Genomic DNA, 25585 nt, shown 5'->3' on the forward strand with positions numbered 1-25585 from the left:
TATAAAATGTCGATGAAAGTGCACGTTTATAAGCATCTAACTATGTTGGATCGATATTCTCTTATTGCTAATCCGGGAGATGTAGAGAGCATGTGTTACTACGATACAGTGGGTCGATGCTGAGTACCAAAACATGGCGCGTGCATATCGTTTAATCCTGCTTTACTTCTTTCCTTTGTTCAGCCATGGACGACGTTTATCAATATACAGCAGAGGCAGTTAAAGCGAATAAGAACAGCAACACACACAATGTTCAAACAGAGCAAGAAGAGGAAGAGGATCCACTTGTGAATGCCTTCAACAATTTCGGCTTTGGTCGCCGATGGAGCAACCTTGTTGATTCAGTGAAAAAGCAGGTACATGCGTTCATAGACCTTCTAATAGCATTCCTTCTAAAAGGTTGTTGTGTATTATAGAGCGAACAAGTGATAAACGTTACGCGAAACGACCTTCAAGAGTTTGCACAAGTGCTGCGTGAGGATACGACACAAACGGTTGAGAAGCTATCCAAGACCGTGGCAGCAGCAACACCACCTACCTCTCCAACCAGCACCACGAATACGAAGGATATCAAAGGCAAAGGCAAAGCAACGGCTGTATCACAACATGAGGAGGAGGAGAAGGAGAAAAGTGAAGCCAACAACACAACATCCGGTGTATGGAACTATATCAACCAGATTTCATCTCAACTACCTTCAGCAATCCATTTGCCTGGCAACATCGATCTTGGACGGCTGCGTGAAGAAATGGATCAGGGTACCCGTTTTGCTGAACAATACATGCAAAAGTTTGGAACTGAAGTCATGCAAACCCTCAACAAAACCATCACTGTGCTGGATCCAGAGGACGATCAATCGACAACCACCAAAGGAAAACAACCAGCCGAGCAACATGATTCAACTAATCAACCAGCATCATCTGCCCGTGTTTTGTAAGTGTCTGGATTATAAAAGGATACCAACGACTTATCGTATATGATGATACCGCCTCTAGTGCAAGCCGTAAAGATCAACTCTTGGCCGAGATGCGATCGAATGAGGATACTTTCTTGAAAGATGTCAAAGATGCGAAGGATATGGAGCGATTTGATGCTGAGGAACGAACCGAAGAGATCGCAAAGTTGCTTGAAGAATACCCTGAACTGCGGCAAATGATGGATGAGCTTGGTTAGTATTTAGACACCCCAAAGTTTATCATCAGACTTACCATTAGGATTGTAGTACCGGTCAAAGTAAGCTATGTGCTCTTCTGGAAACGCTATTTCTACCACGCATGGAAGATTGAGGAAGATGACAAAAAGAGGCAACTCATCACCAAAGGTATGTATAACAACGGATTATAGTCAATTGGCTATCTTTGACACGAGAATGCTGTTTGAAATAGCCGCACAAGAAGAGGATGATTTCAAGTGGGATTCAGAGGATGAAGATGAGGAACAAACTCCCAAAGATACCAGTGACAATGCGAACAAGCAACCAAAGAGCGCCAACAACAATGATCCAAAATCAGCAGGAAAAGACAATGATGTCGATAAGCGAGAGGATAAACCAGCGGATCAGAAAGAGGACTCTAGCGATGATAGTGATTGGGAATAAGAATGCGTCTATCGAGATTATCGCAAATGTAGTGGACCTTCAATTCATGTCACAATATGTACAATATATTCATCCATTCACTTTGTTAATGAATCATTGTCATGGTTAATGATGGATTTTGGTAATGGGTGTGTTGGCTGAGTATGTTGTTAGGTCACACCATTGTTGCGATTGTTATGCCGCTCACTTCATACTCGTGCAACAAGATAATGGTACTACATTTGCATGCTGAGGTCATATCTCGAAAAGAGTCTATTAAATACACCATTTACAAAGGTAGCTGAATGCAGCAGATGTCAATCGTGTGTGAAGGAGGGATATGTATGCATGAATTATATCGGGAGTGAATGCCGAAACCAAGGAGTAGCTAGCATACATGCTGTAAGGGCTTTATGGTTGATAAATGGCACATGAAATGTTCATATCCAAACACCATTCTTATTTATAGCAGGGCTTAACCGATTGGTGAAGCAGAACGTGTTCTATATCACCCTTCCCGCGATTCCCGAACCCCCTTATTTGTATAACCCTCTCTATCTCCTTCTCCTTTCCAAGTCATCAACTACCTTTCTTTGTCTTTCTTTTCATTGTAATCATTTTTAGGTGTTCAAGAGGTACCTTTATTATACACCCTATCCTATATACGCTACCTAGTATTATATGTGCCTAGCTGATACGTATCCATGCAACTGCAATCCATAGAGACACCTTGGCGACAGTATCACCGGAACTGACTAGAACGACACCACCTGTTATTTACGCAACGAGCAGCATTCCCCACCCCACTAAAGCCAACAAAGAAAAAGAATCGCTTCAGTATTCGTAGCTCTTCCTCCTGGTCTTATTACCCATAAAGAAAACGACGTGTCTATACCTCATGATGGTTACCAATTGTGAACATGGCATTCCATTTGAGACTATGCAAACATTCCCTACATCAACAGTGCCTTCAAAGGGCATAAAGAGCCATCCAAGCTTTCGGATACAAAGTGTATCAAAACGGAGTACGTTGAGCTTCTTTCATTGTCATTGTCATTGTCAGCTTATCATGTTACATGCTTCCCAACATTGTCGTACCATTATTCTTACGTACCCCATCCATTTCTCACATCTCTCTCAGTAGCTAATCAAGATAACATTATCACACGTTTATTTGGCAATGCACATTCAGAAACACAAGACATCATGTCCCTGGTATCCACCTCAAGATCATCAAGTTGTCATGCGTTTTTCATTCAAAGGACCCTATTTATCACAATGCCCCTATTCCCCGGTGGATATCAACAGCAAGCATTTCATTCATGGTAAGCATTCTCTTTATCATCAAAGGATTTCGAATAATAACTGTGTAAGATAGTATCATTGACTTGATCGAATTTGCTGAAGAAACGTATGCCGACAAGTGTGATTCACTCATCATCATCCTGGAGAAATGCACAAAAAACATGGGTAAGATCCCTCTTCCCTTCATCAAGCGTAATCATCTTATGCTCAGCAATTCACTCGCTAGACACTGTGCTTCGTACCTTGCTTTATTTTGGATTTCAATTGATTGATCCCCGTATCTACAACCACACGGCTTCCTATGTATTGGTCGGCTATGAGCTCTAATCCAAGGGCAGATTCATCTTGTACGTTTCCTTGATCCTCTTTGCGAATTCACTGTAACCGCCTACGAGCTTTTGTTGACTTGGATCGCATCCTTCGTAAATAAAAGGCGAGGTCCTGTGTCTGGTATCAAATTCCTATAGCAGAGTCTCAGTACTTGACATATACGCACCTATCCTCCCAATAAGATACATACATCTTGTAGTTCCTTTAACCTTCCATACCACTGTTCTTTGATATATCCACTGACATCGGTCTTGACATGGGGCTGTTTACTCGTCAATCGATCGGCAACTTCGGTTGCAAGGTGAAAGTAATGACAGGTCAAGAAGCCTTCCTATAGTGTCCACTGCCATTGAGTGTTCCCATTCACTAATCCTTGTTGGTGTTGCCCTTACAATGTGATAGCATGCGGTTTTGGTAGGGATTTCATCGAGATCTGGAGCAGCAGTAGGAAACAGCCAAGAAAAGAGACCCATCTTAATATCAAGGGAAAGCAAAATGATTAGACTGGTTGCAGCACACAGCGCCTATTTTGGTCCCCTCCCATCACCGCCCATGACAACATTTTGGAACATGGAATTCTACTAGACGACAACAACAATAAAGCGTATATTTGAAATGGATTGTCTACTGCTTTTGGAGAGCATCATTGGCCATAGCTTCTTCTTGACTCATGATCTTGAGATTGAATTCATTAGCCACTGCCTTTGACCTGGCACTGATCCTATAGTAAAAACAAATACTGTTGTTAGAGCCACCACCACCTCCGCATTTATAGAATACAGGCACTTACCATTCCAATAAACCCCAATCGGCTCCACCTCCATTATCATTGGGTGATTTCACTTTTTTGTACAAGTTTTCTTTGGTTTGTTCAAATGTCCATCCAAAGTTGATACCTGGTGATTGTTGTCGAATACTGCGATCCCATTTTAAATCGGGTTCAATGTATTCACGGTAAGCGAGCACACGGTTACCAAGGACTTGGTCGTTGAAAAGAATGCGGACGGTGTCTTTGAGATACGTTTCAAATCGCTTTCTGATGCTTTTGTTTTCGAGTAAACGATTGATCATCACTGCATCTGGATACCTCTCAGGGAATTCCTTGTATGAGACATTGACAAATTCACGGCCTTCTGGTTCAACGAGATTGACACCAAAAGTTGCATCATAATCTTGTCCAAGATAATACCATCGACCATTCTCAGCTGGATCTTGATAGGCTCCATCATTTGTTTGCTCCATCCAATATCCATCCCAATCAGCGGCAAGATATTCAACCACCATAAAGCGTAAAAATTGATCCACGTTGAAGGTGGTATTTTCAAAGTGCTGTAATTGGCGATCATCGTCCATATCAATCTTGCTAAATGCTCTGGCAAGATCCTGCAAAGCCATTTCATCCTCAGGACTATCATCGTTGGGTGCCCACGCCTCATAGTGCTCTGAGTCGGATGTATAACGGAAATCAGCACCTGTCATACCATCATAAAGAGGTCCCATTTCTTTTGGTGGTTTGCCATTATAGAATACAGCACGTATATAGCTATATTCGATCACGTCATCGAGCATGTTGAATGTGCCAAATCCTTGACCATTGATGAAGAGTCGGACCATATTGGCTCGGTTACCATGAGCACCCATAGCATCGAGCACATCAGCATAGAGCTTCTCTCGCATCTGTGTAGGGTCTTCTTCCATATGTCTGATCTTAAACCAGTTACGGTTGTCAAGGTATTGTCCCTCAGGAAGTGACCATTCCCAACTCTGCTTGGCATTGTTCTTGCTTTTGCCCGCACCATGCAATCCAAAGTTACAATGCTTTATGCACAATACAATGAGTAAATAGATCTCCGAATTTGCCATTGATACACCTTACCGTAAAAGAATGAACATCATCTGGGCCAATAATGGTAAACTTGACATCAAATTTTTCGTCCACTACATTCTTGACCAAGTCCTGCATTTGTCCTGGGTTGCCAGTGATGAAGATGCTGGGGATATAATGGTCATCCCAAATATCACCCTTGGGCCCACCTCGTGTCCATTGGGGCTATGAGAATGCTGTGTTGGCTTTTTTCATCATGAATTGTATCGTGGTCCTTACGTCTTTCTTGATCGGGTGGGGTAAATCAGGTAAATCTGCGTAGGTCACAGGGCGTGAATAGACATCGTTTCTTGTGGTTGCGCCTTCGAGCTTCCTATGGAAATCTTCCTCCACACCATCCACAGCATACTATCTCGTCCATTTCATATTAGTATACACACGAAACAAGACCATCGTATGATACTTTGTCACACCTTGTAGCTGCATGGTGCATCGCATGATGCATCGCCTACGAAATAAGGCACATCGGTATCATTGGCATGAAGATTTGTACGTGCACCATCAATGACTACTTGAACTGAATTTTTGGCACCGGGAGCAACCACCTTGAAAGTGGCCGCTTGTGCATATGCTGCGGCAACTGCAAATAGAAAAGGATAACGCATTATGCAATGATAGAAAAGAAGAGAAATCAAAATCTGCAACACATAGATAGATTTTCAAAGCAGACCATTCGCAACCCAACGGGGACTGTGTTGAATGGAATGTGGATAAGAACACCCGCCTCAGATGTCAACCATTCATTCTACTCAAGAGCCAACCTTGTTCTCATTACATTTTTGTGGATGTAGTATTGCTATGTAGAGGTCATTTATTTGTAAACCGTCCATGTTTCAACAACGTCATCTCCATCACCCTCAAGTTTCTATACTAGTCTTAGTATTTGCGTTCCATCTTACTAGCCCACCTGGACCAGAAGCATAAATAGTCTTGTCTTGGATCTCGATTTGAGTCACGCCATACGCCTTTAGCTGTTGAAAAACACTCGTAGAGTTAGCTAACAGGGTCATGATTTGGTGTATCATTATTTACCGGAAATCGGTTAAAGCTTGGTCCAAGGAATCTATTGCGAGGCTGAATATCACAAGAATGAAGTTGCTTGTACGTGTTGGCATCCCAAATCTAATGTTCAATAATGAGCAAAAGTTATAAAGCAAAAGCAAAAAGTGCTTTACCTTCAAATCACCATCCACTGAACCTGTCACCAGACATTGGCTGACCTTGTCAAAAGCAATAGACCGGATCCGAGAATTGTGTGCAGTAAATGTTTGCATAACAGCGCGTTGCCTGACATCCGAAACCACTGTGATAGTGTTAACATTTCTTCTTGCCTCTTAGCATTTCATCCGGTATATACCTATTTCACCCCGTTTGCCACCTGTAAACAAAAGCTGCTTTTCCGGATCATATGAAATTGCGTAAGCCCCGCTGTCATGGGCAGAAAGTGCTATCATCATCCTTGTAAGTCAAAGAGAGAGATTCATGGACATGGGCAATACCACAACAATACTTACAGCAAATCATCGCCTTGCTAGGAGGCAACAATGTGTCCCACAAACAAACATGATCACGACTACAATTTTTTTCTTAGCAAAGTAATCCCCCAAAGGAACCTTTCTTCTATACTTACCGACGTCCCATGGTCAATGAGGTACCTGCTGTGGCAATAAGGCTGCTCGAATCAAGGAACGTAAAATCACGAGTTGCCTTCGAGTGGCATGAATTGATGGTATAGTAAGGTCGATTACTCTGTGCATGCGAATCAAAGCGCCACAATAGCAGTGATCCAGTGGTATCTCCAGCACCAAAACGTTGACCATAAAGATCAAAATGCGCCCTGATACCTTTTGTCAATCACAAGAATCATACAAGCGCCCATCGCATTGATCACAAACCTGGTAACTTTTCCATGCGACCCATAATATCTTGCTATCTCTTGCTCCTGGCCATATTGCCATAATACTACACTTGGATCATTGGTGCCGCTCGCTTCATATCCAGTGATGTCTACCACAACTCGTTAGCCCCATCACAGCTGCCGCTATTACTGCATACTAGCATACTTACAAAATGGGAAATAGGGATGGGCTTCAGCACATGTAGCCGATACATGGCGCTTCAATGTGACCTAATAGAAGCATTAGCAACATACCAATCGTAATAAATGTGCGCTTTACCATGTCTGCCATTGATCCAATAGAACTTGCCGCTGCAGGAGAGTGCGAAGCTTCAGACCCAGCTTGATCTAAAAAGCCAAAAGTTAGCCATCTACTAACAACTTCCTCGATGACCCACTTACTTATTCCGAGTGATCGCTTGAGAGACTCTTGGAGATTATCAATACTCAAATTCTGTGATCCTTTACTATGCTCATCAATGAGGTGACGACCACTTGCAGGTGATGCCGCGACGCTGCCTGTAGGTGTTTTGCCATGCACAGTCCCGTGAAGATGGTGAGGATGATGGTGGTGAGGATGATGATGATGATGATGCTTTATGCTGTGTTTCGTGTGCTTGGTCCCAGATGCATCCGTCTCCGTATCAGATGAGGCAAAATCTTCCAATTCTTCTTCTGTGTCGGGATAACTCTCAGGATGATATTGACCCAAAGCTGATGACATTGAGGTAGAACGCGCCATATGCTATCCATAACTTTTAGTTCAGGTACGTTTGACGTGATGGGGGGTAACAACTTACATGATCATAACTTCGAGCACACGCAAGGTCAATTTCGTGTATCTCTGATTTCAAGCAAACTGCAACCGTGTCAGGACATACCTAAAATTGATCATGTTAGCACATCTTTTACTCATCACCGCTATGTCCAAAATTACTTACATTGCTGATACTAAATGCATGAACGGTTGTAGGAGTGCTATATATGGTCTGAGGGAGCCTTTCGGCGTCATCTTGGAAGATGTTGATGTGTGGCAACTAGAAGGAAACATTAGCATCATTGAGGTTAATCCTGAATATGGTATACTTACGGCAAAATTGATAAATGGCAAGAGCTGTTCGGGGTTTTTCAATGACTTAAGGCAATGCCAATACTTCTTTTGACGCAGCGTTTTGAGTTGTCGTAGAGCATTACCTAGTAGAATGTCAATTAGTTAGCTTGCAAGTAAGGACCCAAAGCTCATACTTACTTCTTGTCATGATGTTGTCGAGTTTTTGCTCCGCATCCATCCTAAGCACGTGAGTACGATAGGCAATGGGATCAAGTATATTCATCCATATGTACGGGATCAAGTTTCCTACCCCCTTTGAATTAATTTCCACCATACCACGTTGCATAAAAAAAGCTTACCATTCGCTCCATCAGGCTTATCAACGCTTCGCATATGGCTTTCCAACACCATCAGGATGTAATTGAGTGAGGCTGTTTCAAGTAAAACGGCACCAGGAGACTTGTCACGGTAATCATGCAGCGGCCTGTACATTTCCTCGTCCATGTTGTAACCAAACAATGAATCTTCGGAGAAAGTCTCGAAATCATCGATATCCATTTCAGGCTACAAGACGCAATTCAGCAAAAGGAACAATGACCCAAGACACAAACACTTACCATTTTTACTTCTCCATTCAATGCCTTCTCAAAACTCTTTTTGATCGTTTCTTCATGTGATAATGATTCCAGGAAATCACGCAGATTGAAAAGCAAACACCAGCATTTCTCGTAATTCCTTTGCTTGAGTGTCGTTAATAGCAGCATGATATAGGCATTGAGCGCCATTTCTTGGGTCTGTGAAAATGTTCCATTCCCTGGCTGTTGAAGTTTGCTCCATGCTGAAAATGACGTGATCATATTCCTACATAGCATCCTCGTCAGTACTCGTACGACCTATACAACCATCACCAAGCTCTAGCATAGTTGTTCTACGTACTCGGTCCATCGCTCAATGAATGCTAAGCTGCCATATTGAAAGTCCTGTTGATGAAGTGCAATCTTGAATACTTGAAGACACCCGGTTCTGAACGCCATCATGAAGTGCGCTGTTGATTCGTCGTCCTTTTTGTTTTCAATCCATCGAAGACAAAGAGCAAAGGCATCGACTTCCACACACTTTTCCAAAAACAAACGTGTAAAAGTGGACGTTGGTATCTGCACAGAATCCGCTAATGCTGACATATCATGCTCCATTTGACAAAAAGCTTGGTCATAATTGGTATCGTTGATAGCTGATGATGCCGATGGATTGCTGTGAGCTGCTGCAGCTATATGTAATATGGTCTATAAAGGGATTTAGTATCATATGCCCCCCTAAAATAGGAATAAAGAGGATGTACCTGAAGCATCCGCACAACCAACATTGCTTTGTATCTCGAAAGCCCGTCATATTGCTCCATTGTGTCATCTCCTGTAGCTGATTCGCTATCCGATATGTGCTCATTTTCAAACAAATCATGCGGCGTTGATGTAGATGGCTCATTGGCGAAAATGTCTTCATTGTTGTTGCTGCTTAGCCAGTCATTGTCATCGTCAGCGAAAAGGTCGGCTGCCTTGGATACGGTAGGCTCATCGGCGAAGATATCGGTTGCCTTGGATACGGTAGGTTCATCAGCAAAAAGATCAACTGCTCTGTTACTGGTGGATCGAGAAACATCATCGTTGTCGGAGAAGAGATCAGCTGCTTTGTTGGAAGATTGTGATGGTGGTTGTGGTGAAGAGCCATTCTCCTCGAATAAATCTGCTGTAGACGATCCATTTGGTTTGATATCTCCATTCTCGATAGGTTCAGCGGGTTTCCTTTTGGCATATCTTGTAAGGATGTAAAGAGCCAACATAGGGCATCCAAGACGATCATACGCACGACTGACATTGAGCGAGAACAGGTATTCAAGCATGAGCGGTATTTCCAAATCACGTCGATTTTGCATTCGAATCTCTTTCTTGAGGTGCTGATATAGAATGAAAAGGTTGGGGTCATTCACTGTTGCTGCCGAATCGCTGATGTCCACCGTGATGTTTTCAGCCGAGTCGATAAATCGTGATAAAGGTACCTATAATGGATGATGTCAGGCATAGGAGAGTATTGATATGGTCAAACTTACCACCATAGCCCTAAGAGCCTCTCTCTTTTCATCCAGTAGCGTATAAACGATGCTGACTAGCCATCTATCGTTTGTTTCAATAGCGAGCGGCAACACATGGCTAACCAAAATATCACGAAGAAGAGGGCTGTTGTCGCCTAAAGAGCGTCGTGTTACTTGGTGATGAAAACACAATCCTAAATAAGACTTACCATCATACACTCGACATATAGCAATCGCCAGGTGGTAGTCCTTCAAATTTTTCAAAATCACACCCACAGCGTCCTTTAGCTTGTCTGCGAGAAGGAAAAAAGCAGCTGCATATTCTGTAATATAATAAAGTTAGCTACAATTCACCAAGCCATACGCATGTGCATTACCAAAGCGCTGTTTTCCTAGTAGAACAAACGCATTCTTTGCCGCTGCCTTCTGCCACCGTGGTTCTGAAAAGTCGTTTGCAAGGAACTTGACCATGATATTATGCTCATTGTGGTGATAGGCTGTACGCCAAAGTGTCTGCAATAAGGTCTTTTTACGCAATGCCAGGTAAAACAATGTACAATCCACGGGATCCTTGATATCTTTGGAGAGATATGTATTCCTTGCAATCATGGTCATTTGCTCAGTCTACGCTAGGTTTTAGTATCATACATCTCCTTGTCCCTGATGAAATCGCTATAATATTTACCACAACTTCAGACTTTTGTAGCCATAAAAAGATACCAAGAGCACGAGCATCCTGCCATAAGAGTTTGCCACCACAAAGTCGAGTGCATCTTTCTAGCAAGAGATCCTAAAATGAGAATGATCATTAGCCACTAGAAGCACACGCTGCACGAATACACAACATGCCTGAGATTGACTATGAAGCGCCCAGACCATATCTCGCGAGTCAAGCCCTGGTGCCTTCTCTTCTTCAGGTACAACCTTGTTCAGATGATAAAAGTTCTCCAAAAGAGCGGTGAATCGAGCTCCATTTTCATCCAACGATTCTCCCAATGACGATATCTTTGATAATCATATGAGAAATCATGCCTTCAACATCTTGACCAAACTTTACCTCTCCAAAAGTGTCAATCATCGCCACAAGATGCACTCTCTCGCTTTCAGAAAGGGCTGGAAGCTTACGGTGTTTGACCAGCTGAATCAATTCCTCCGTTTCAGACCTTGTAAGCGGCCTAGATCCATCTTGCTCGTCGTTGATATCCAAGCTGCTCATGTCAGCTTCGTCGAAAAGCGCACTATAAGGTTGACCAGAGGACCCATGCTTTCCCTATCATTTGATGAGTAAGTCCATTGCCACTTTTCATTGCATATCAAAATTACCGAATCATTCTGCAACTTCAAGATCGTGGAAATATTCACAGCCGGTACATGATCAAGTACAGCAACGCCTTCATCCATTGTGTTTTTCAAGGAGCGGTATAAAGTTGACACCACCAAATTCACCAACTTCATTTTTCCTATGTACTATCCCTTAGCAATTCCCCCCTTGAGAACAAACAATGAGAGCTACTTACCCCACATCAAATAGTGTATCAAATGATTCGGATGGTAAAAGGGTAGCGGCCCGTTCAGCTCATAAGACTCGTCATAGATATTGCTCATCGGCTCAAGCTGAGGATCGAATGGTTGACCTATTTAAAGGATCACTATAAGATACCATTCTCATCACTTGACAAAGGACATTACCTTGCTGTATATGATCATCAGCTGTCAGCCATTTGAGATAGCATCGTATTTGGTTTCCGGCAGCAACGACTAGTGCCCCACAATCAATCCATGCCAAGTCAACAATATCCTCTGGGCTACATTTTCAGTTGTCAATCCACAAGCCATACTATGTATATGCGTGCTTAAACTTACATGTCGAGAGTAAAATCGGCGTAGCATATCCATTGATCAAGGCTATTGTTGATTTCATCCGCTCGTTTCTCTCCATAAATGGAAACTTTTTTCTTTGACGCCACTGCTAGGATGAATTGCCCATCAGAAGAAACATTCCAAGCTATAGCCGTGATCGGTTCTCTATATACAAGAACAAGTCAGCTGTCAACATGATTTAATTTCCAAAGCCAAGCAAGTACTTACTCAAAAACAATCTCTGCTCGCAAAGCTGGTGCCACATTGCTTCGGATATCAGACCATATAGAGAGCCTTTGATATGGCTGGTCCTGCTCAGTGGATGACACTACCAAAAAGAGCATCGTTACCATTGCCGCTTTCATGTTTGTGCATCCCACATACTTACCTAATCCCATCATGTTTGCCACACGTCGAACGATGTCCACCCTTTTAGAGTCCGTTTGCAGCTGATACAATAACTTCCATTGCACGCGTTGATCTGCTGCGCAAAAAGGCTGATAGCATAATACATTTGATCCAATCGCCACTGTCATAGCCACGTTGTCTTCTTCGGATGACTCAAGCCGATCAAGTAGCGTTGATGTTGTGTTGCAAGAGCTCAAGGGTATGGACGCAATATTGCTCGGTGTGCTCTCCCATTGCATGGATTCTTCACCACAAAATACGACGTCTTGGATGGTTCCATCGTCATCGTTGGTATATAAAATCTCCCAAGTAACAATAAGCTTGTCCTCCTCGGATACGCCGACCAATAATGATGTTGTCTGATCTTCTTGAAGCTGCATGCGTGTGACAAAGATCTTGGATAACGTTGTGTTGATGCCTTTGAAATCGCAGCTATGCACCATGTTGATTGTTGATGACGACTTTTGGCATTCGTAGATAGCTAGCTGGGTCCCATCATATATTGCAAGGTATCTATCTATGAGTTTATTAATCAACGACCGTTATCATCTGCGTCATAGAAAATTTAACTTACCTTGGTCTAGCAGCGTCGTGAGTGCTGATGCATAAGAAAACTCAGTGGTGTTCTCTAAGTGTAGTTCAGTGGTTGATTTTCCTCGCGTCTATGTATACCGATAAATAAGTATATATACCCTCCAGCAAAAGAGCGTACTTGTTCCCTACCTGCCGTAAGCCATATTTCCAAATGTTGATCCGACCATCAGCCCCAACAGTGCAAAGGCGATTATTCGGTCCCTGTGTCATCTCACGGATACAATGCTGATGTCCCAGCCATGAATATTTCGGATAAAGACGCGGCGAGAAGCAGGTCGTGTCAAGGAAATCAACCAAGTTCAGGCCATAGCACCGCAGCTGTCCATTCTGATTCCTCCCTATGAGGGAAAGCTCTGCCGGTTTGATGTTGGCTAAATGACAATGAGTCTACGATTCCAATGGACATCCTATCTATCACTTACATGTTGATTGGATATGAGCAAAATCATGCAACACTTTGACAGCATTCATAAAATAGGGTATGTCGGATGCTTCAACCGTTTGAGCAACTCTGAGAACAACGAAGACACGAGGAATGCGGCGCGGTACACTATTCAAATGCTTATGAAAACCATTGAATAACACTGTTCAAAGAAAAAACCATACCTGAACTCCCCAAAACGTCAATGATCCATCAGGCTGTATTCGAAATAATAGGTCTGGTGTGTCCTTAATGAGATCTTTCATCCTTTCCAAGCTCTGATGCAAACGTTCATGTTTCCAATGGCCTTGCAGCTGTGTATATAGCGAACTTTGTAACTCATCGCATCCGATATAATGAATGGGTGAAAAATCATCATCATCGCCAACGTGTGGTATGTTGTCTTCGTCCGATTCAGCAGTAACCAGTGATTGATTTGGATCGACAACGGCGCATAAATGTAAAGTGCGATCTATCTTTGGATCAATAGGGCTCCAGAATCTCCCAATACCATCACGTGCCATGGTGAACAATGTACAATCAAACGCACTAAAAGCCATTATCAGCTGTTTCATACCACTCGAAAATCCCAATAACCATTAATTACCTTCGTTTACTTGGCAACTTCCTCCATACAAAGTGTGTAACGTGCCGTGGATGTGGTAAATACATGAACTGGTACTCGAGACAGCTTGAATCTTTCATAGATGTAAGTATGCAATCTCGCCTGTATGTTGTAAAATCGAATAGCTTACCTGGGTTTTCAATGTACCATAGCGTAACGAGCCGATCGAGCTACAATGCATTTGTCGTCAGATACAACATGGTAACTGCTAACCAGCTTGCATACCCGTCCAGTTGTGGCAAACATGCTGGTACTCGGCTCGAACTTTGCAATCATCACGTCCGCTGCAGGTCTAATACATACATTAAACGTTAGCAAGGCACGACTTGTAGCGCCTTAATAGAACCAACCTTGTGCTCCAAAGCTTTTCCCACTGCAAGGGATCGTTGACTTGATTTGTCTCTGCAGGTCGCCATATGCTGAGCTCTTGACCAGCTACCAAGAGATGGCCTATATCATATGATTATTAGCATAGATCAAATGACAAGAGACGTGCTTTTAGTACCTTGTGTATTCCAATCCAAACATGATACGCGTGCACCAACATCGATTGTAGCATGTAACACCCAGCAGCATTTCTAAGAGTATCATGAATAATACACACCTTGGGTTGCCATCCATTCCTATACTTACAGCATCATTGATTTGCTTGTATCCAAATATGCCAACACGGTTGTCACGCGCAACGGCAAGCTATCAACCAAGAGCATCACGTATTAGACCACCTTGAGCCATGTTGCGCGTATCGTGTATTTCCCCAAGCCCTACTTACTCGACCACTATTCATGCAACCTGATACAGCTGTTACTGGTTCAAGCGAGTCTGCATGGGGTGTCTCATTTTCTAGTGGCAGAGCGATGATTTGCACGAGTCTTGCTGGATCTGCATAAACGACAACTTTGGACCCGGTAGCATATACCTTTGGAGGCCATCCACAATGAGCAATAGAGTAGAGTTGAAGTTGTGCTTCCTTACAATGTAACGAATGGAATTCCAGATAAAAGTATCAATCGCATGCGGTTCTGGATTGACTTGTCCAGGGCAAATCTGCTCCAAGAACATTGACGGGTTGTTGGGAAAGAAAGGGCGAGGATGAAGCTTCCTGCTATTTTTCGGCTCAGCTCCACAAATGGATGCACGCATAACGCATGCTTCGCTTCCGACGTTGCAATTGTTCTCAAGTGACTCTTTGTACACAAACTTGGCTTATATCATACACAGCCATTAATCCTCATACAAGCGTGTAAATGACTCAATCCTCTTGGATCCCCTATATAAGGTTATTTATGATACGGATTAAAAACCTGCTGGTTCATCATACTTGAGCCTGATGAATGGTATACCCTGATCAGCAGCTTCCTTTATTTGCCCATCCATTCTAAAGTCTCTATATACTATAATAAACATACGATTACTTTTATCGCGCAAACACACAGGAGATGAAACGGCTTTAATACCCTGCAATGACCCTCACGAGAGCCATTGGATGCGATCCCATTTATCCGATAAGGCGATTGGAGATGTTTATTATGCGCATCTCAGCGTACCTACTGTTTCAAGTTATCACTGTTATCGTATCAAAAAGCTGATCCATTTCCAAAAGACTAATACATCAAAGCAAGTTGGCGTGAACTTCCTTGTACTTTTGGTGGCATTGATCACTTTCTTTTCCCGCATCACTTTTATGCATGATTGCTCATTCCGCTCGCTGATCCTTATGAGCAAGATCATAGTCAATTCGCTGCTAGCCAAGATTAGTCACACTTCTCCATAAAGTCATCTTTTTGAGTCTTCAGTGTAACTATCCATTTGGCAACACCTTAGCTAAGCAAGGCGGCTATGCCTCATTAATTCCTGAAGATCCTTATCATTCAATTAAACATCCAATGTTATGATTAACTTTGTGTCGTCAGTATCCACATCCACAAAAGCTTGCAAAGACACCACGTTTCACTTTATTTCATCATTGGACAATCACTAACACGCAATATAAATCGGCTGCCAAGTAGGCGAAATGACAAGCAACATTACAGACGCTATAGGTGCTCCTAATCTCAATTCCTTAATTCTTGCGACCATATTATACCGGATGATGGTGCTTTGCTGAATGCATATGCTTGTGCATTATCAAAGAAGTCTACTGTTTTAGGGATGAATTCCTTCATTGGTGATCATGTGTAACATTGAGATGCTAATACGAAACTTCAAAATGGGCATTTACATTGATGAAGAGAGCTGTCATTGTCATGTGGCTGCTGTGTACCTGGAATGACTCAAGACCTATGCATTGGCCAGTTCCCCTGACAACCGGAGTGCGTGTGGCTTGTAAATTGAGCCACGATGACTCTCTGCTATAAAATGGTTGAGCGCTCTCTACTGTGTCCTCCTCTTTGTACCCCGCATGGCTGATCAGAATCAAATCCCACCACCTGCAACTGACGCAGACGCTGCTGCCGCTGCCGCTGCCAAGAAGGCTAAGAATGAAGCCAAAAATGAAGAGAAGCGTCGTGCTAAATTGGCAAAGTTAGCAGCCAAGCAAGCCAAGGTTTGTAGATCCGCTTGCGTTTCAAAAATGACAGCATGGCTAATACATGGACACCATAGCTTGCAGCACAAAAGGAAAAAGAAGCTGCTTCTCCCAGTGAAAAGAAAAAGAAGAAGGCTGCCAAGGCTGCTGAACAGGCTGTTTTCGTGAACAAGACCCCCAAGGGTGAAAAGAAAGGTAACATAGAATACGTGTATCCATCAACAAGTAAGGAAGCTAACAAGTCTATCATTCTAGATATGTCCGAGCCTATGGCCAATGCCTACGATCCTCGTGCAGTCGAATCAGCTTGGTACGATTGGTGGATGAAGGAAGGATACTTTAAGCCTGAATTGACAGAGGATGGTGAAATCAAGCCCGAAGGTGCCTTTGTCATCCCTGCTCCTCCTCCAAATGTCACTGGTTCGCTTCACATCGGTCACGCTTTGACCGTTGCTATCCAAGATGCTTTGATTCGATGGTATGGATTCAGTATTTTGCTGCGATGAGTAGTCACTAACATGGTGCCTATCAGGAACCGCATGTTGGGCAAGACCGTGTTGTTCAATCCTGGTACTGATCACGCTGGTATCTCTTGTCAATCGGTTGTGGAGAAGAAGCTTTGGAATGAACAAAAGAAGACTCGCCATGATTTCAGCCGTGAAGACTTTATTGCCGAAGTGTGGAAGTGGAAAGAGAAATATGGCAACCGCATCCATGAACAATTCCACCGATTGGCTGCTTCATATGATTGGGATCGTGTCGCTTTCACCATGGATCCCGTAAGTATATATATAAAATGTCGTGGATGGATCTTGAAATCAAGGTACTCATACCCGGTTATAGAAATTGTCTAAGGCTGTGACTGAAAACTTTGTGCGTTTGCATCGTGATGGTACCATTTATCGTGCCAATCGTCTCATCAACTGGTGTGTGCGCTTGAACACTGCCTTGTCCAATCTTGAAGTCGAGAACAAGGAAATCCCTGGTCGCACCATGATGAGCGTCCCTGGTTATGATCCCAAGGAGAAATTCGAGTTTGGTGTCTTGAACGAGTTTGCATACGTTGTTGAAGAATCGGATGAGCGTTTGATTGTTGCCACCACTCGTATTGAAACCATGTTGGGTGATACCGCTGTTGCTGTCCATCCTGATGACGAACGCTACAAGCACTTGCACGGCAAATACGTTGTTCATCCCTTCTTGGATCGTCGTCTCCCCATTGTCACCGATGATATTGCTGTTGATATGGCCTTTGGTACTGGTGCTGTCAAGATCACTCCTGGTCACGATTTCAACGATTTTGAAGTTGGCAAGCGTCACAAGCTCGAGATCATCGATCTCATGAATGATGATGGTACCTACAATGAAGCTGCTGGTCCATACAAGGGCATGAAGCGTTTCCATATCCGTAAGCAAATTGTCGAGGACCTCAAGGCTAAGGGCTTGTTCGTTGGTGTCAAGGAAAACCCAATGACTGTTCCTGTTTGCAGCAAGTCCGGTGATATCATCGAACCTATCATGAAGCCACAATGGTGGGTCAACTGTAAGCCCATGGCTGAAGCTGCTGTGGAGGCTGTTAAGAAGGGTGAATTGAAGATTGCACCCAAGGTCTCTGAAGGCGATTGGTTCCGCTGGCTCGAAAACATCCAAGATTGGTGTATCTCTCGTCAATTGTGGTGGGGTCATCGTGTTCCTGCATACTATGTCAAGATCGAAGGTGAACCTGTTGACTACACTAGCAATGATCACTGGGTGAGTGGTCGTGATGAAGCCGATGCTAGAGCACAAGCCGAGATCAAGTTCCCTGGCAAGACTTTCACCTTGGAGCAAGATCCTGATGTCCTTGACACTTGGTTCTCTTCTGGTTTGTGGCCTTTCTCTATCATGGGTTGGCCCGATAAGGTAAGATCAACTTTAACTAGGGTGGTGCATACATCATTTGACACAATATTATCAGACCGCAGACTTTGAAAAGTTCTACCCTGCATCCTTGTTGGAGACTGGTTGGGATATTCTCTTCTTCTGGGTCGCTCGTATGGTCATGCTTGGTATCAAGCTTACTGGCAAGGTGCCATTCTCTGAAGTCTTTTGCCATGCCATGATTCGTGATGCTCACGGTCGCAAGATGTCAAAGTCACTTGGCAACGTTATCGATCCTGTTGACGTTATTGAAGGTATCAACCTTGAAGGTCTTCACGCAAAGTTGTACGAGGGTAACCTTGATCCCCGTGAAATTGAAAAGGCAAAGGCTGGTCAAGTAAGTAGTGGGCTATTCTATTTATGTTTGCATTGGATTGGATTGGATTGGATTGCTGATGAATATCATAGAAAGCCGATTTCCCCAAGGGTATCCCTCAATGTGGTACCGATGCCTTGCGCTTCGCCCTTTGTGCTTATACCACTGGTGGTCGTGATATCAACTTGGATATTCTCCGTGTTGAAGGTTACCGCAAGTTCTGTAACAAGATTTGGAACGCCACTCGCTTTGCTTTGATGAAGCTTGGTGATGACTTTAAGCCAAGTGCTAGTGCCGAGGTATGTTGTTAACAATTTCGTCTATGGTATTCATATTAAAGCATCAAATCATAGATGTCGGGCGATGAATCTCTTGCAGACAAGTGGATCTTGGCCAAGCTCAACAACGCTGCCAAGGAAGCTAACAAGGCATTGGCCGAACGCAGCTTTATGTCAGCAACCAATGCTATTCACCAATATTGGTTATACGACTTGTGTGATGTGTACATTGTAAGTGTGGAATTGGGTATTTTTTTCCATGGCAACGTATCACTCATAAATGCAATAGGAAGCGATCAAGCCCATTTGCGATTCTACTGACGAAGCCATGGCAACCAAGAAGCGTACCGCACAAAATACCTTGTACACTGCTTTGGAGGGTGGTTTGAAGTTGCTTCATCCATTCATGCCATTTGTCACTGAAGAATTGTATCAACGTTTGGGACGCCGACCTGGTGACAAGGTTGAAAGTATTGTCAAGGCCAAGTACCCAGTTGAGAACACCTCCTATGCCAATGAACAAGCTGAAAAGTCGTTCGATGATGTGTTCGAGGTTGTCAAGACCATTCGTAGTTTGGCTGTTCAAGAAAACAAAAAGAAGGATGGTGTTGTCTTTATTCAATCTGAGAATAGCGATTTGGTCAAGTTGCTTCAAAGCGAACAACTCGCTGTCCAGACTTTGGCCAAGGGTATGAAGGAGGTGACAGTGCTTGCTGCTGACGACAAGCAAGTTCCTGAGGATTGCAGCTCTGCTAAGGGTTTGAAGGATACTGTTACTGTATACTTGAAAAAGTAAATGTAGAAAATTGTGATCTTGTAGACACATATCATGTCATGTTCATAAGCAAATATACACTTTTATTGTTGATAAAACGTCTACGGAGATATCAGGGGAAAGGTGTCAGTAAGGTGCACATGACTTTTTTTCAATTGTGTCACGCGAGAAGGCTGCGGTGTGCCTTCCCACAAACCCCCTTTCTCTCTTTTCTTTCGCTGCTGCAAAGTCGACAGTCGGCCCATTGATGAACCTAGAAAACGTGTTGTTTTACTTTACTTTTGTCCTTTTTGGCTTTTTCCTTCTTCAACTACAATCACTCTTCAAGAAAAGGAGACGATTAACAAGGAATCTTCGTGAACAATGGAGAAACTCATAGGATACTATTCCCTTCTTTTCTTCTGTGACAAGTCCATTTGTATAAAGTTTTGGCTTATGACATTTGAATAAAAGGAGCTGCATGTTGCAGATGCATGATGCATGTGTGTAGATCTGGTGTTGCAAAAAGAAAAAGAAAACAGCAGGTTGTTCTAAAGGTACCCAGGTCACGGATGTGCCAGCTACACTCATTTAGACATATTGTAAGAGAAAGGAAACGGCTGAGACAAATAAACTTGGATCCATAGAAAAGGGCAAATAAGTAAAAGGAGATGCGGGGGGTGGGTTGTGTGCCATACATACATATACACAGGAGAGAAAGCGGCAAATAGGCCATCTGCATGAAATAGAAAAGGGAACAACACACACTTATCATCCCATTTTTTTTCTTTTCTTTTTCCATTCCTTGTAACAACTCTCCTTTCATGACAAAACAACAACATTTATCATGGTCATCTTGTGCGACTAGTGCAACTTCTAATACGCGACGAAGACGTGGTTCTGGTTCTTCACAAACGACACGATCCTTTTATCCTCTTCACAGGTCTATCACTGATGAAGAAAGCTATGCTGATAAACCATCACCTATCACACGCTTTGTGTCGAAGCTTCTGGGTAATTCTTCTTTCTTTCTTTTCATTTTCATCTCGGAACAGAGACAACATGTTTGCTGTTTTCCTCTACAATAGGCCTCGGAACATCTTCCTCCTCTACACCATCCTCCTCCTCCTCCAACCACAGAAGGCGTCCTCCTTTAGCTCACAAGTCCCATTCAACAACTTCAATCACAAAGGGAGGGTCTGTCATTTCTTCAGCATCGACTGTGCATTGCGACAACAATAATACCACCCCATCAGTTGACCTTGCGGTCCTTGACTGGAAACAAGTATCACCCACCAATAGTAGCTATTCAAGCACCTGTAGCAACGACTCAGCTTTCTGCTGCGACCAAAACCAACAACGTCTATCGTGTAGTTGCCCTGCTTCTCCACCTCCACCTTTACCAGCAACCAACACTACTACTATCAATTCAGCAGCTGTCGACGCTCTTGTGTCTGCTGCAAGTCAACTTGAACAGCAAAATAAAAAGCAACGGCTCGTCGATTTTTTGGATATAATGGAACCACCCAAGTTAACGGGTCGTCGACCTGACACCGAACCTGTATTGGATGCTCTAGTCGCTGAACAGGTAAAAAAAGTTCATCATCTTAAAAAAAAACCCCCACATGGATACTAATAATAATAATGTTATTACTACTAGATTCGATCTTATCTCCCAAGGCGTTACAGGCTAGCAACCACTTGGTCCCTTATTTACAGCCTTGATCAGCATGGTTCAAGTATGGCAACCCTTTATCGATTGGCGAAACGTAATCGAGGACCTTGTGTGCTCGCCATCAAGGATGACAATGATTCGGTAAGTGAAAGGGGGAGACCTAATGTCTATTGGAGGAAGCTTGTTCATTTGTTTGTATGATAGATCTTTGGCGCGTTTCTAAATGAATCTATCAAAGGCAACAAGAATTCATATTACGGCAACGGTGAATGGTACGTAGATGATTTGAAACTTTACTACGCTTTAATAATAGGACTAACATTGATATCTTAAAGTTTTCTATGGAAGTTCTGCCGCGCTACCAATACACTCAAAGTTTTTCCATGGACAGGAAAAAACGAATACATGATCTTATCAGAGACCGATTTTATTGCCATTGGTGGAGGGTTAGTATTGCATTGGAGGTTACTATGCACAAGAAACGGATCCTAATGTTTGTTGTTGATAGTGATGGCAAATTTGGCTTATGGATCAAAGACAGCCTTTATGAGGGATACAGCGAACAATGTCCAACCTTTGACAATGAACCATTGTCCACGACTGCCGATTTTCATTGCATTGAACTTGAATTATTTGCATTGGGGTGAGCTATATAGCTATTGATCCTATGTACTCTTTCTCGCACCATCACCAACATCATCATTCTATTTGCTCTCATCATGCATTCAACATAAAAATTATTATATGGCTTACTGGTTCTAATTGCTTTGTATTGGGTGATTTGATGGTCATTATCTATTGTTGTATCCTCGTAATGCCAAATGAGTAAAGGTCTATTTAGGGTCAACGAGGATCATAAGTTCACTGCTTGCCATGCCAACCAACTGCTGCGGATCTAGCAACTTTGATGCAAATAACATGTGCTTAAATAGAGGTAGTTTTATTGATGTCATATAGTAGAAGCCCTCCAAGACATCGAATTTCTAGTGTGTGTGTGTGTGTGTGTGTGCGAGTGGTCGCCAACCAATTCTTCACTTGGGCTGAGTCACGAATTCCAAGCTCGGTAAAGCTGTAGGAAGGACCTCTTCTTCATGTCGTCGCCACCCACATCTGCTGGCATCGTCTCTGCCAACATTAAGCTGTTCAATAGTAAATCAGAGACTGAGACACCGACATCCTACCGTCAACGACCAGCAATAACACGTTCTTCATCACAATTGGGGAAATCCCAAGGACCACCGCTTCCACCCAAACCAACAAAGCCTGTTTTCCAAGAACAAAAGCAGAAATCAGCACCTCCTTCTTCTATCCAACGCAATTTATCACCTCCCATTCCTCCACCACGACCAAGTCCTGCTGCATTACGTTCTCTCAGTAAAGTATCGGCTGTTGAATCGGCAACGTCTCAAGCGGAAACACCACCTGTTGTACATACACCAGCCAGCCTCCATGTTGAAGAACAGTCTAGACTTCCTAACGGCAGCATAATCACACACGTTGGCTCGAGCACCTCGGCAGCACTTAGAGGAGTTCTCGATAAGGTGGTGGGCAGTGTTAGTGGTAGGTGAGATGAAGGCTACCATGGGTAAATTCATCCCATTTAATATTTGGTAAAAAGATCTTTGGTCTAGTCAGGGATCGTCATCATCATCAGGCTCTGAAACACCCAACAACAATGCCAAAACGAAGATATCATCGCCCTACAACCTTATCCATGTCACCCACGTTGGCTTCGACTCTCAAACGGGGGAATTCACGGGATTGCCAAGAGAATGGTTGATCTTATTACAACAAAGTGGTATCAGTAAACGAGAACAACAAGAGAATCCACAGGTAAGAAAAAAAAGGGATAGGATATGCATCTATGTATGTGTGTGATGTCAACTCATCAAGCTATGGATAGGCTGTATTGGATGTTATTGGATTTTACAAAGAGACACGTGAACAATCGCAAGATGTAGTTTGGGAGAAATTTGGGAATGCACATCCACGACACTTTTCGAGTGAAGTAATGCGTCGATTGACTCCTCCTCCACTTCCACAACGAGCACGACCAAGGATGATTGTTGTTCCTTCGACAGCTGACAATGATGATCAACAACCACAACCTCCTCCTCCTCCTCCTCAGTCTCAATCTTCCAAACCCACTTTACCAGCGAGACCTACCATCACGCAAAAACCTATATCACCTATTCCCACTGGTGGAAGTGCACCTTCAACATCTCAGTCTACTGGTAAGGATTGGGTATCACACATTATGCAAAGACCAACATGTTTCCCTTTTAGAAGAGTCACCTGCTGCTGCTATCAGTGTTGCTCAACGATTACACAAGTTCGAGAGCCAATCGACACCCAAATTATCATACAAAGCAACGCCACCACCTAAACCACCATTATCAACAAAACCCACCATTCCTGCCAACAAGCCAACTATTCAACCTACTCAGACTACATCCACCAATACAACTACTACTATTACACCAACAACAACAACTACTACACCATCACCATCACCACCTGTTGCTCCACCACGACCCAAATTAAAACAACAACTTACAGGACCAGAGACCACGCATCATCGATCTTCTGATGTTTACATATCTCCTGTTGCTGCACCACTCGATCCAGCAATGGATGTTCCTCCTCCAGAACCACGGATACGAAGACGTGAAACGAAGAAGCCAAACAAGGATGCCGAGATATTATCCGAGCTACGTACAATTTGCACCGATGCCGATCCGACCAAGCTATATAGGAATATGATCAAAGTTGGTCAAGGGTAAGTGTGTGTATTTATCATGATATTGGGAGTATAGCTGACAAGTGTATCAATCTAGTGCCTCTGGTGGTGTATATACCGCTCAATCTGTTGATACCAATATCTCAGTCGCCATCAAGCAAATGAACCTTGCCCAACAGCCAAAGAAAGAATTGATTATCAATGAGATCCTGGTCATGCGTGAGGCTCGCAATGAGAACATTGTCAACTTTATCGATTCTTTTTTGGTCACTGGCGAGCTTTGGGTAGTGATGGAATATATGGAAGGTGGCTCTTTGACGGACGTGGTGACGACCAACATGATGACAGAATCACAAATCGCTACTGTATGTCGCGAGGCACTACAAGGAATACATCACTTGCATCATTTGGGCATCATTCATCGGGATATCAAATCTGACAATGTGCTTTTGGGATTGAGTGGACAAGTCAAGCTTAGTAAGTACCTTTGTTCTTTCATTATGCCATTTGCTCACCATCTTGTATAGCCGACTTTGGTTTTTGTGCAAGGTTGAATGATCAAGAGATGAGAACGACAATGGTTGGAACACCCTACTGGGTAAGATAAGGAGAAAATTCATGATAGAAAAATGAGATATTAACCAGGATACCGTGTAGATGGCTCCCGAAGTGGTGACGCGGAAGGAATATGGACCAAAGATTGATGTATGGTCACTTGGTATCATGGCAATTGAAATGATCGAGGGTGAACCACCGTATCTTCACGAGAACCCACTACGAGCGCTTTATCTTATTGCAACAAATGGCACTCCTACTCTTCAACACCCAGATGCTCTTTCTGAAACCTTGTTGGACTTTCTCAAGCAATCATTACAAGTGGACAGTAATCAGCGTCCTGACGCCGATGTCATGTTGCAGCATCCCTTCTTACAAAAAGCGGAGCACGTGCGATCACTGATCCCTCTTATAAAAGCTAGCCTCGATATCCGTAAGGCTCATGAATCGTAATGCCATCACATATATACCACATTTCTTGTTAGTTAGTTAGTGCTCATATGCCATTTTGTAAATATACTCGCTTAGTTTGCGCCTAATAATATTTGGCTCTCTTTTCCTCTTTCACTATCGCGTAGGAGAAGAATGGATACATGGCCGATAATGTCGAAGAACCCATTCTCAAAGCGACAAAGATGTTCGACTATCAAATTCTGTGTCGTATACCACTTCATGGTGTCGTCAAAGTAAGCATTAAAATCAAGGCATGATTGAAAGGGGTAATGAATGAATGGCTCGAGCGGGATTTGGTGCGCGTAAAAAGTCGCGTGCATTGTTCTTTTCG

The 25585-nt window shown here is 43.2% G+C and overlaps 8 protein-coding genes across 8 annotated transcripts; 5 read left to right on the forward strand and 3 right to left on the reverse strand.

Moving 5' to 3' along the window:
- Window positions 1–185: 185 nt before the first annotated feature.
- On the forward strand, window positions 186–1595 carry O0I10_004768 (uncharacterized protein; the record flags this gene model as incomplete). The annotated part of the gene is made up of 5 exons (XM_058484820.1): window positions 186–356; window positions 417–931; window positions 994–1166; window positions 1221–1319; window positions 1384–1595. The coding sequence occupies 5 exons, from the start codon at window positions 186–188 to the stop codon at window positions 1593–1595; spliced, it is 1170 nt and encodes a 389-aa protein (XP_058344319.1).
- Window positions 1596–2852: 1257 nt separating this feature from the next.
- On the forward strand, window positions 2853–3206 carry O0I10_004769 (uncharacterized protein; the record flags this gene model as incomplete). The annotated part of the gene is made up of 3 exons (XM_058484821.1): window positions 2853–2899; window positions 2953–3044; window positions 3106–3206. 3 exons carry the CDS (start codon window positions 2853–2855, stop codon window positions 3204–3206), a joined length of 240 nt encoding a protein of 79 aa, XP_058344320.1.
- On the reverse strand, window positions 3203–3682 carry O0I10_004770 (uncharacterized protein; the record flags this gene model as incomplete). Its single annotated transcript, XM_058484822.1, has 3 exons — window positions 3203–3340; window positions 3400–3540; window positions 3602–3682. The coding sequence occupies 3 exons, from the start codon at window positions 3680–3682 to the stop codon at window positions 3203–3205; spliced, it is 360 nt and encodes a 119-aa protein (XP_058344321.1).
- Window positions 3683–3833: 151 nt separating this feature from the next.
- On the reverse strand, window positions 3834–5699 carry O0I10_004771 (uncharacterized protein; the record flags this gene model as incomplete). Its single annotated transcript, XM_058484823.1, has 5 exons — window positions 3834–3930; window positions 4000–5027; window positions 5086–5259; window positions 5314–5442; window positions 5508–5699. The coding sequence occupies 5 exons, from the start codon at window positions 5697–5699 to the stop codon at window positions 3834–3836; spliced, it is 1620 nt and encodes a 539-aa protein (XP_058344322.1).
- Window positions 5700–5951: 252 nt separating this feature from the next.
- O0I10_004772 (uncharacterized protein) lies at window positions 5952–15098 on the reverse strand (the record flags this gene model as incomplete). The annotated part of the gene is made up of 42 exons (XM_058484824.1): window positions 5952–6065; window positions 6127–6216; window positions 6270–6397; window positions 6452–6541; window positions 6609–6667; window positions 6725–6931; window positions 6990–7101; window positions 7162–7222; window positions 7272–7339; window positions 7394–7736; window positions 7792–7872; window positions 7933–8028; window positions 8082–8185; window positions 8241–8348; window positions 8402–8606; window positions 8660–8903; window positions 8979–9325; window positions 9382–10095; window positions 10147–10283; window positions 10338–10451; window positions 10506–10752; window positions 10814–10918; window positions 10978–11133; window positions 11186–11398; window positions 11452–11588; window positions 11646–11762; window positions 11818–11933; window positions 11992–12153; window positions 12217–12316; window positions 12377–12913; window positions 12971–13058; window positions 13120–13361; window positions 13413–13551; window positions 13597–13960; window positions 14019–14109; window positions 14167–14206; window positions 14262–14328; window positions 14387–14486; window positions 14542–14614; window positions 14670–14729; window positions 14809–14955; window positions 15012–15098. The coding sequence occupies 42 exons, from the start codon at window positions 15096–15098 to the stop codon at window positions 5952–5954; spliced, it is 6810 nt and encodes a 2269-aa protein (XP_058344323.1).
- Window positions 15099–16437: 1339 nt separating this feature from the next.
- On the forward strand, window positions 16438–19873 carry O0I10_004773 (uncharacterized protein; the record flags this gene model as incomplete). Its single annotated transcript, XM_058484825.1, has 9 exons — window positions 16438–16581; window positions 16641–16758; window positions 16819–17041; window positions 17096–17342; window positions 17407–18465; window positions 18521–18820; window positions 18892–19098; window positions 19153–19308; window positions 19367–19873. The coding sequence occupies 9 exons, from the start codon at window positions 16438–16440 to the stop codon at window positions 19871–19873; spliced, it is 2961 nt and encodes a 986-aa protein (XP_058344324.1).
- Window positions 19874–20655: 782 nt separating this feature from the next.
- On the forward strand, window positions 20656–22153 carry O0I10_004774 (uncharacterized protein; the record flags this gene model as incomplete). Its single annotated transcript, XM_058484826.1, has 6 exons — window positions 20656–20845; window positions 20920–21419; window positions 21492–21647; window positions 21711–21778; window positions 21842–21952; window positions 22015–22153. 6 exons carry the CDS (start codon window positions 20656–20658, stop codon window positions 22151–22153), a joined length of 1164 nt encoding a protein of 387 aa, XP_058344325.1.
- A 444-nt stretch (window positions 22154–22597) lies between these two features.
- O0I10_004775 (uncharacterized protein) lies at window positions 22598–25254 on the forward strand (the record flags this gene model as incomplete). The annotated part of the gene is made up of 7 exons (XM_058484827.1): window positions 22598–23066; window positions 23125–23339; window positions 23410–23740; window positions 23793–24285; window positions 24344–24723; window positions 24774–24844; window positions 24904–25254. The coding sequence occupies 7 exons, from the start codon at window positions 22598–22600 to the stop codon at window positions 25252–25254; spliced, it is 2310 nt and encodes a 769-aa protein (XP_058344326.1).
- Between the last annotated feature and the right edge of the window lie 331 nt (window positions 25255–25585).

The sequence above is a fragment of the Lichtheimia ornata genome (genome assembly GCF_029851405.1).
Source record: "Lichtheimia ornata isolate CBS 291.66 chromosome Unknown scaffold00018, whole genome shotgun sequence".
In the NCBI taxonomy this organism is placed as follows: domain Eukaryota; kingdom Fungi; phylum Mucoromycota; class Mucoromycetes; order Mucorales; family Lichtheimiaceae; genus Lichtheimia; species Lichtheimia ornata.